Genomic DNA, 10,492 nt, shown 5'->3' with positions numbered 1-10,492 from the left:
TGGCTTTCTCCCCAGCTTCAGAGGATGGATTTGGTGTCAAGGGCAAGGAAAGGCAGCTGATGCAGACTGTGTAGTGCCACCACCCACACATCTGTTCGCTCTGATGAAAGTGTTACTGGCCTTAGGTGCGGTGCCTTTCCCTGGAAGAGTCCTCGGAGTGCACAAATCTCAACCCCACCCACCAGGCCTAAGGTAATTCCTTCTGCAGAACAGTCCTTACCCAGACCATTATCAGAGTTCCCCTCATTCCACTGCAAATACACCTCTACCCCAATATAACATGAATTTGGATATAACGCAGTAAAGCAGCGCTCCGGGGGGAGGGGGCGGGGCAGCGCGCTCCGGCGGATCAAAGCAAGTTTGATATAACGCGGTTTCACCTATAACACGGTAAGATTTTTTGGCTCCCGAGGACAGCGTTATATCGGGGTAGAGGTGTAACTCCATTCAATTATAGGACTTTGAAGTCTACTTATTTAAAATTCCCAGTTTAGGAAACTTTATAGTTTAGTTTAAACTAGAATGCAATACCAGGAGGTTCAAGTAAATGCATCCCTACCCTCCCTCTTATGTTATGGCAACAAAATAAATCAAATGAAGACAGGTAATTTACAGTGGACAAGTACAGTACAACAAATGCCCTTGAGTAGTACTAGAGTGTATACATAAGAAATACCAAATCACACTTTGCTTTTAAAAATGTTGAGTCTCATTACAGGCTTAATTTCTTTCTGATGGAGAAAGAGTTAATGCTAGGACCAGCCAAAGTTTAATCAGTAACACAGCAGTGATTTAGTTCAATTCTCTATAGTCATATGGAGAAGCTGCTGCAACTGATTAGAAAACCCATTTCATTGAGCTATTGCATGGAAGCATGTAAATTCCAGTGTGGAAAGGCAACAGTCACTTCATTATTCCAAATCACATGTTAACGCATCACCAACTTTTGCATTCAAAGCCTTTTGCAGAAATTAAGTGGTTGGGAGACTAATAGCCAGCCGCAACCCTTAATTCTGTGTAATTATTCCAAAAGCAAGTTACCAGATCTTGGGCAGCACTACTGGAGAACTGAAAGTGAGTCATCAACAAGGGGGCTGGGGGGGAAAAAAATCAAACACTAAGGGAATTTCTTAGGACTAACTACTTTTGTGTATATTTCCAATGGCATCCACTCTGTAGTAATCCACAACTCTGGCAATTCCTTATACACTGTTTATAAAGTGATCGGCTAGAAATTTGGAACATATATTTAAATAAGATTTAGTCAAATTACAAGAATTAAAAATAGTAACATAATAATTTTATTATTTATGTTCTACACATATTTGAACTGTTACTTTGTAAAATTATAATACCTCCGTCCCCAACAAACTGTTGGTCCCCAAGAATAAAGCAGGAAATCAGTTCAATAAACACACTTGATTTATTTTGTATAAAAAGGGTTAAGTTTACAACTAAACTTTTATAAAAAGTTTAGCATGATTAAGTACATCATTACACTTTTTGCAGAAATGTACATTTCTGCCACTATACAAGAAAACTCTGATTAAAGAGTTCACAAGGTTTCACTCTCATATATATATATATATATATATATATATATTTTATATATAAATATATACACAGCATTCAATCCTAGGCTTGCGTCAAAAGGTCATTTCTGACCATGGACTTCCCTAAGAAACTGAACACTGGATCCTTCTGGTACTCACGCTCCACCTTTGGAAAAAAAGGCAAAGTCTACTTTAAAATGGGCAATTCCTTGTGAGTTTTTATGTTTCACTCCCCATGCTGGGAATAGTATATAAAGGACACCTTCCGACTAGGGAAAGGGCATTTAAAAGTCTCTTCATAAATAGCTAAGATCAGTCCAAGTTGAGGGGGTGGGGAGAGATCTCAGTTTCTTTCTTCTTTATTAGTTTTAAAAGGTCCATTTAATTAGATGTAGATTCCCCCTCCAGATACAGCTGAAAAATAAGTTCAGCACCTCAAAAAAAAAAAAAAAAAATCCTGTAGACATTTTCTTGTGGGGAAAAAAAGTCAGCAAACACCTGCAAAAGATTGAAAAGAGGAGTATTTAGGAGAATGCTAACAGGGCAGAGATCCGGACAGACTGGCGCCAGAGAGGAAGCCACAGTTTGAACATTTAACCAAACACTCAAAGATTGGGCAAACCCTGGCGTCCAGATGCAAAACACCCCCCCCCCCTCAAAAGCACAAATTAAACATTAAAATAACATACATTCAGTAGGAGGGGGAGAAAGAGGATTCTCAGTCCAATCTCTATTTGGGGATCTCTGTAACTGCACTGCTCAGAGGCGCCAGTCTGCCTCTTACAGCAATTATTTGATTAAAAGCAGACACTTATTTAACTGATAGTGCAGACAATCCCACATCACAAAATTTAATGGATTATGCTAAAATCCTCAACTAAATCAGTCACTTCATCTGAAGGTTAGGGTTTTAGGAACAGATAAATCACAGAATTTACATTATGTGGTGATATATTTAAGTACAAAGGGATAGTATCAGAGCAAACAGTCTATACTATTTATTTGCAAAGGTGAAAATACACTTTCAGATGGACTACCCCCAAATGAATTACTAGTGCAGTTGTTATGGCTGGATTACTGATTATAAAGGCATCCTCTGAGATACCTGTTACTTTTATTATAAATTAAAATATGTCTTAAATCCAAGCCCATACACACATTTTCTTCCCCAAAATAAATTGTATTTTGCATTATATTTATTCTTTGAAAACCAAGAGCCACAAACACTCACCATTGAATTTAGCCACAAAGTGCTTTGCTGTCATTTGACATTAATTCTGAAGGGAATTCAGATGCCTGCACAGAAGAAAAATAAAACAAAACAGTGCAATGTTAAATATCTTAACAGCACAACAAAAAATACAAAATACTCTGGAGCATGAAGCTCCTTCCATACGACATGTCACAATTTAGATTCACAATGACAACCCACATTACTAGGGCTGCCTAGCAATTGGGGCATTTTCATCTATTTCAATCTAAAATGATTAGTATTAGTTAAAAAAAAAATACAACTGTTTCTCATGCCAGTCACTCTCTATCATAAAAGATACATCACTAATACTGACTTCCTAACAGCAATGTCCATTATCATTATTAAGGTCCAATCTCAGATACTGCATATAGGCCATGAAGACAGCCAACAAGGAGGGAGAACGCCAGCCAGGGCTAACGAGACAAAGTAGGTGAGGTAATATCTTTTATTGGACCAACTTCTGTTACTGAGAGATACAAGCTTTCAAGCTTACACAGAGCTCTTCTTCAGGCCAACACAGCTACAACAACACTGCATACAGCCAGGGCTAAGACATTTACCTGTAATGACAAGATGCTGATGTCTGTGTTTAAGGTGGTCAGAGGAGTTCTGGAGGAAGGATTTGGTCCTGGTCTCTGGTGATGGAGGCTGACAATACTGGGGTGTGAGTCTAAAGCAATTTGCAGGTCCAGGATGTAGTCAATAACGTGCTGCAGGATTTCCATCTTGCTCACTTTCTTGTTCTGAGGGATGCTGGGCACTAGCTCTTTCAGTTTGGAGTAGCAGTCATTCATGTTGTATAGCAAACTCATAGGATCATCCACGGGGGTTTTGCTCCGGGATATTCCCAGGGTGTGTTCAGAGAGGCTGTTTTTCCTGACGGATCTCACAGGACTGAAAGCTTTCATACTAGGAGAGAGCCCGACTTCCAGGGTACAGAAAACACACACTAAGGGATCTCTCTGCCTGCTTGACTGCCTCCCTTCCTTTTCTTTCTCTAAGCAGCTGCCTGAGCTCAGAATGAAGCAGCAAGCTACCTCTACTTGCTTTTATACTGCAGGCTCAGGAGCTGCCAAATCCAGCCAGTGCTTGCTGCCATTGGAGGCACCCAATGTGTCCATCAGGCGGGGAGACATTCTCACTGGTACAAAAAAAACTAAAAGAAGGTTCAGGCCTTCCGCATTCTGAGCCAATCGTAGGGAAGAGGGTGTGGCTATTCTAGGCACAGCTGAGGATAGTAAATACTGTACAGTAACTGCTGAGCCCTCCTGACTCATTTTACAAAGGCACTGAGAAAGGAATGAAATGGGCATTTTGCATTGTGGTTGCAAACAGTCAGGTCTGATCACAGAGTTCTCAGCCCTCTCCAGTACAACAGATGCTCCCCTAATATTTTCTTCTTCATTTTAAAGAGCTAGCTTGGATAAAGTTGGAATGAAAAATGTTGCAGATTTAGGATCTGAAAATGAACTGGGCTTTGGGAGCATAAGCACATTATCAGCATTTGTATGTGTGGTGGGGTAGGAGTGGACACACTATAAAGTATGCTAAGTGCAGAATACACCATAACCAGATAAAGTCTGCAGTTGTAACATGGTGTCAATGAAGCCTGATACTTCCTGAAAGTCAATTTGAATTATAGTAACAAACAGGTCTTTCTTTTTTTAATATGGTTGCATACATCAGCGGTCAGCTTCACTAATAAGCATTGTAAGCTGAAGCACTGCAGGAGGTATAAGCATAAAAAAGTCAAGTAAATAAATGAACAAGATCAACTGGAACTTTTTCCTATAATGACAGAATACTCCGCTACAGAGCTAATAGCTCAGGGCTTTAAAAGACTAAGAAGTCACTGCACTTATAGCTTGCTGTCTCATAAATAGGATAGGGCTATTTTAAATGTTGCTATTAATTGGTGATCATTAGGCAAATATTGAAAGTTCATTTGCACATATTACCTCTGAAAGGCTGCTGACCTGTAACCCACCAGTGCATGTGATGTGACTGTAATGAATTCTGCATAGATTGAGTCTGGTGACAAATGAAAATACTTACTGTCTACTGTACTTTTGCATCTTTGCTTTTGCTGAAGCCAGTGAAACACATCTTCCAGAAACATTACAAACATACAGTGATTATTTTGATGAGAGAAACAGTCTTTGAAATTTTCCTTTTGCCCAATCGCATTTTCCACATTTTGTCTTGCACTCAACTGCTGATTATCAGAACTAATTCCCATGGTGTCACGGACTACTCAAGGAAGACTAAAGCTATGAAATTGTAAACGTCTAGATATGGACATTTTATATGATATAAAATTATTGTATTGTAACTTGGTAAATTTTCCAACACACATAGTTCTGTATTGCACTAAAACCACTTACACTACGTTAATATATAGTTGTAAAGTCAGTTTGGGTATTCGAGAATTGTATTTAAGGAGACACAGAAGTATTTGATTTATCCATGTTGTTGAGTCCTTGTTGCATAGCTACATCATACTCCATTTGAGGGGGGGGGGGAAGGGATCATTATTGGGAACTGGATGCAGAGCTCTATAGGGATCAATCAATATTTTCCTCCAATTAATGTCACATTCCTTAGCTGGTGTTTGGGGAGGTCTCTGACAGGACATTTTGCTGACTGCAACACAAGCTTATTTGCCCCAGGGCTTTTATCTAGAGGTGTAGGCGGTGCTGAGCCTGACAGGAACACAATTCAATCATTTTGAAATGTGAAGGGTGAAAGTGAATCTCTCCATTCAATCTTACAGGAAGACAAGTACATTGTTTAAGTACAATTAAAAGGCACAGTCAATAAAACCCTGTGTGGCACATAATCAACAGCTTAATTAAAATAAACAAATACTGACTGCAACTCCAATCCTTCTAAAACACTAAATTAACAAAATCTCATTTATATTAAATCTGGTGATTTAATATCACAGATTTTACCCTACTGACTTGCTTGTATTTCTGTTCCACATGTGCCCCAGCGGAACAGGTTTTGTTTTGACACTATTATTGGTACAATAATAGCCAATATCAACAAATATCTTCATGTGTCTCTCATTATTTGCCATCCCTGGATAATGAAACAATGTTACAGAAACGTCCTCCTAGACTTTTGCAAAGGATTGGTTCATTCATAGCTGGTTTCATTCTTCCATATTGAATACTTAACACTTCACATTTAAAAAAATTTTGTTTTATAGAGTGGAGTTATATGAAGAGGGACTAACCAGATTAATTGATTCTGTACTTTCTGCATGAAAAGTGGTGTTTAGAGCACACAAACTCCACTTCTGCTTAGGGATTCTTGATTTGTGTTTACACTCTGTCATTTTTTGGACTGATTTTAAGGCCTGTTTCGAAAGTCTTTCACTCTTGCAAGATTTTACAATAGACAGATAGACCACTAAAACTTTGAAACTCCCCCCACCCCTCCTGGCTAATCGTTGTAGTCCAAATTGTCCCAGCAGTTTTACACATAGCCCTGGATTTTGTTTATTTTCATATTGTGCAAAGGTGAATGGATTTTGTGCAGGGATTCTCAGAAAACAGTACCCCTTGGAACTGCTGTAGCATTTCCCCTAAGGATCTCAAAGAACGGTGCAAACAGGACTGGATGACACTCCACTTGAGACTCCCTTAGAAATAGATGTCAGTCCCAAGCTTGTATCTGTTTCTCTATTCCCAACCTCAAAATACTGCTGCTAACATCTGGAAGAAAAGTCTGCCAGCTCCTGTCACCCAAAGCGGTGCTCTACTTCTCTTCCTCCAACTCCCGCCCCCAATGGGGGGAAGGATCTTCCCTAGTGCATGAGCCCCCCCTCCCCATCACTCCCAAAGGGGGCACCCCTCTAGTGCCCCGAGAGAGGGACCGCCCTGTACTGAGCGGGGCTACGGACCCCCAGCCCCTGGGGCGCGGAATGGGATGGAGCTCCCCGTCCTGGAGGGGCCCTTGGTCCCCCGGAGTGAGCCGGACTAGGGCCCGTAGGGGAATCCCCGCCTTGAGAGCCACAGCTCGCCAGGCTCTCCCCTGCGGGCTCCCCAGAGAGCGGGGACCAGGCGGCGCAGCCCCGCCCCCGCAGCTCCAGCGCCGGGCCGGACTGTGCGGCGCCAGCCCCGTGACATCACCCCTCGCTGCCTCCCCCTCCTTCCCCGGCCGGGCCCGGCGGCGCCGCTCAGGCGGCTGCCATGGAGACCGGGGCTGAGCCCGGGGCTGTGGGAGGCTGCGGGGCCCGGCCTGGCCGCCCCCGCCCGGGCGCACCTGCAGCGGGGGCACCGCGGACACCCCGAGCTGAGCCGGGGAGGGGGGCACCGCTCCGCTCCCAGCCGCTGCATGGGGCCCTGAGCCCCAAGGAGCTGAACAGGGGCCCTAGGCGGGGCGCCAGCTCCCAGGCCCACGCGGCTGCCCCCCCCCCCCCCCGGCCCCGCAGGACATTCCCGCAGGGGGGCTCGTTCTGTGCCGAGAGCCCCGCCCCGCGCCTCCAGCTGGCCGAGGCAGGGTCCTGCTGGAAACCAGAGGCAACCCCCCTGTATTGCATCCGGCAGCCTCACCCGCGGTGCTTCTGCCCTCCAAAGCGCCCATGGTCATTAGCATTATCTGGGCTGGTCCTTATCAGCGGAGAAATGAAACCCCTGCCTGCCCCGTTGGTCCTGCGTGTGAAACAGTAATGAGCTCATAACGAGAAAGAAAAGAAACCGCTGCCCCGTCTCTGTGCAGTGCGGAGATGTTTGAAAAGTTCCCGACCCTGTTCTCTCACCATGCAGATTGTTGTGGTTTTCTAGGAAACAGTCTCTGGGTTACATAAGAATTCAGGTTGTTGCCTCCTGGGTTTGACTCTCACAAGAAGTCTTGGGAAAATGGAGTGCTTCCTCAGAAGCAGAGCCCGTCTATGGGCTCTTGGGTATCAGTCACTTATTTTCCTTATGATTAAGGATCTTGAAAGTTTTCATACCCAAGACCCTGTATTTGTAATAAAACCAACTAGAAATAGTATAAATCCCTTTAACTGCTGCATATTTACGCCATCAGACTTTACTAAAATCTGTTGTTAATCCTGTCCCTTCACCTTATTGCCACAATCCAACATACCAAAAAAAGTATGTTGGCTAAATATGTTTTGACATAAAGGTTTTCAATGTACCTGGTGAAATATCTCCCAAACCAATTGTTTTCAACTGCCTGATCCTTTTTGTTTGTCTCACCTTTCAGATCCTTCAAAGAATGCAGTTTTAGACTTTTGGGAGGAGGGGGACAGCCTGCATGCAAAATATTTAGTTACAAATTCTGTGAAGCGCACTGATCTTTAACAGCGTTTTCTGCTTTTACAAAGGATTTTCCTGTTACTTTGTTCCGGTCACAAAATTAAAAAAAAAAACAAAAAAAACTTAACTTGGGAGAGATAAGGTCTGGAAAACAATCTGGAATTGCCAGTCTGTTGGTGGGAGCTCTGCAGGGCTGGCGTCAGGAAGTCTGCGCCGCCTTCTATTACTGTTGATCCAGCTTTGTGCAGCTGCACTTAGTACAATTAGCTTGTAGAAACAATCCTGCTGTAGGCAGCCTCTTCCCTTCGAAGTGCTTTTCTATACTGATCCCCTCACATCATGATGTTGGAAATCAAGTCACAAGCTGACCACTGTTTGGCCAACATCATCTGTGGGAATTCATTAACCTCCATCTCAAAGATGCAACAAGAGATTGTTTGTCCAGAATGAAACGAACAGCTTAATATTATGATGTAGCCCATACAGGAAAAAACCTGTGTCCCATTTTTTGTTGTTGGCTATAACAAGAAACACATTGTGCTTACAGAGTGGGGAATGTAGCTGAAACCAAGCATAAGCCGGCTCCTGCTAAAACTTTGCCATCAAAGTGATTGTTTTTTGGTTAATCAGCCTGCAGTTTCCATAGAAGCAACTTATCCCCTCGATCATTTTGCTGGGTGCACTTTGCAAGCTCATTTCCCGTCTGAGTTTGCTCTGCTACTCTCAGATGCTGCTGCTGACACATTTCCTCCCCTTGCACTTTGCACCCACCTTATCCCTGCCCGAGATGCTCAGGGCTGATTGTGTCTAGAGGGGGGCGTTCAACGCAAACTGCAACTGCTGTGGGGGTTGGGATTCGCCCCCACCCCCCACACATACTTTCCGCTGCTTGATGATCAGATCTAGGCCATGCAATCACTGAACAGCAAACAGCCCCCCGCCCCCGTCTCCTTCCTATCCATCGCCTCAGTCCCAGATTGCAGGGACTCCAACTGCTTCTCCTGCAAGCTCTTTGCCACGCGCCTGTCGTGTGCTGCTATGTGTAAACCTCACTGGTGGCTCACGCGACTCCACTTCCAGCAGCGGCCCCAGGAGGGGAGGGAGCAGGGGCGGAGAGTAACAGCAGGGAGGTGGGTGTGGGGAGCTGGCTACAGAGCATGGTGGAATAGCTGCAGTCGTGGGTTGAATCAGCAGGAAGAGGAGGCTGCTGCATGAGGAGGGCCAGCAAAAGACTGCAAAGATCCCCTTCATCCATTTCTTCAGCTGCTGTCTTGACAAGGGATCCAGAGTTTGGGCCCATCAACCACCCTAGTGCCCTGAGGACATTTGCGCCTAAACTCTGGCCTGGCCCCAAACACCTTGCGAATCCCGGGACATTTGGGACTAAAATTCCCAGCCCTAATGTCCTCATGCACTCCCAGGGATGTTCGTGATCAAACACCCCATTCCCAACGCTCCTGTCTGCCCCCTGGGGACATTCATGATTAACCTTGCTGTTCCCAATGTTCCCACATCCCCTGGGGAATGTTCATAATTGAACAGCCCCGCGTGCAGTGGGGATGTTGGTGCCTGAATCCCAGTTCCCAACGCCCCTGTACACCCCCAGGAATGTTTGTGCTCAAATCCTGGTTCCCAACACCCCTGTATATGCTCAGGAATTTTCATGCTTAAACCCTGGGTCCCAACACCCCAAAGGATGTTTGTGCCTGATCCGTGGTTCCCACCATCCCTGTGCACCCCCGAGGATGTTCAGGCTCGAACCCTGGTTGCCAATGCCTCCAGAGATGTTTGTGCCTGAACGCCACTTCCAACCCTCTTCCCCGTGCAACCTGGAACCTCAGTTGCAACCTGCCCCCATCCCCACTCACTCCAGGGACATTTGAATTCAAACCCCAGACCTATGTGCCTGGGGACTGGCTTCTTTAACATAGAACTGTGCCAGCTGCAAAGGGCTATTGTTATGTTGATGGTACTTGAAGGGTGATGCTGCAAAATCCTTTTATATGCTGGTTCTGCTTGAAATAGTAAATGTTAATTGTTCAAGGTGTCCTGAATAGGCTCTTGCTCATCTAGTGACTTGAAAGTAAACACCTCTTTCTTTTTGAATCCTGCTCTCTCTGTGTGTTCAGTCCTGCTGAGGTAATTTGACATTTTAATTAGATTAAGTCACGTCTTTGCCAAGTAAAAGTTTAGTTGCATGTGATTATACTGACCCAATTAAATGACCCCATAACTATTATGGTTGTGCTGAAATCTGGGACCAGTCAGATCCTCCACTGTCGCAGGAATAATATTATCTTGTGGATCAGAATATATTTACAGCTGAATATCACATATGTCATACTTAGCTATTCATTTAGATCCTTAAAATCTCCCTAAATTTGCACCCATAGCAGCTCTCAAGAAAATAA

General features: G+C 44.2%; 1 protein-coding gene across 1 annotated transcript; it reads right to left on the bottom strand.

The window, feature by feature from the left end:
• Positions 1–1,585: 1,585 nt before the first annotated feature.
• On the bottom strand, positions 1,586–3,893 carry ID2 (inhibitor of DNA binding 2). Its single transcript, XM_054023947.1, has 3 exons — positions 3,369–3,893; positions 2,785–2,849; positions 1,586–2,051 (listed from the first exon to the last, which is right to left on the bottom strand). The coding sequence occupies exons 1-2, from the start codon at positions 3,714–3,716 to the stop codon at positions 2,793–2,795; spliced, it is 405 nt and encodes a 134-aa protein (XP_053879922.1). The 5' UTR covers positions 3,717–3,893; the 3' UTR covers positions 1,586–2,051; positions 2,785–2,792.
• Between the last annotated feature and the right edge of the window lie 6,599 nt (positions 3,894–10,492).

Source organism: Malaclemys terrapin, chromosome 3, assembly GCF_027887155.1.
Source record: "Malaclemys terrapin pileata isolate rMalTer1 chromosome 3, rMalTer1.hap1, whole genome shotgun sequence".
Classification (NCBI taxonomy): Eukaryota; Metazoa; Chordata; order Testudines; family Emydidae; genus Malaclemys; species Malaclemys terrapin.
The sequence above is the reverse complement of the archived record's forward strand: the minus strand, read 5'-3'. Positions and strand labels throughout refer to the sequence as shown.

Excerpts from the sequence above, each read along its gene's own strand:
- ID2 (XM_054023947.1), bottom strand. The coding sequence starts at position 3,716 with ATGAAAGCTTTCAGTCCTGTGAGATCCGTCAGGAAAAACAGCCTCTCT. Across the intron at positions 2,850-3,368 it reads TCAGCATCTTGTCATTACAG|GCATCTGAATTCCCTTCAGA; the intron begins GTAAATGTCTTA and ends TCTTCTGTGCAG.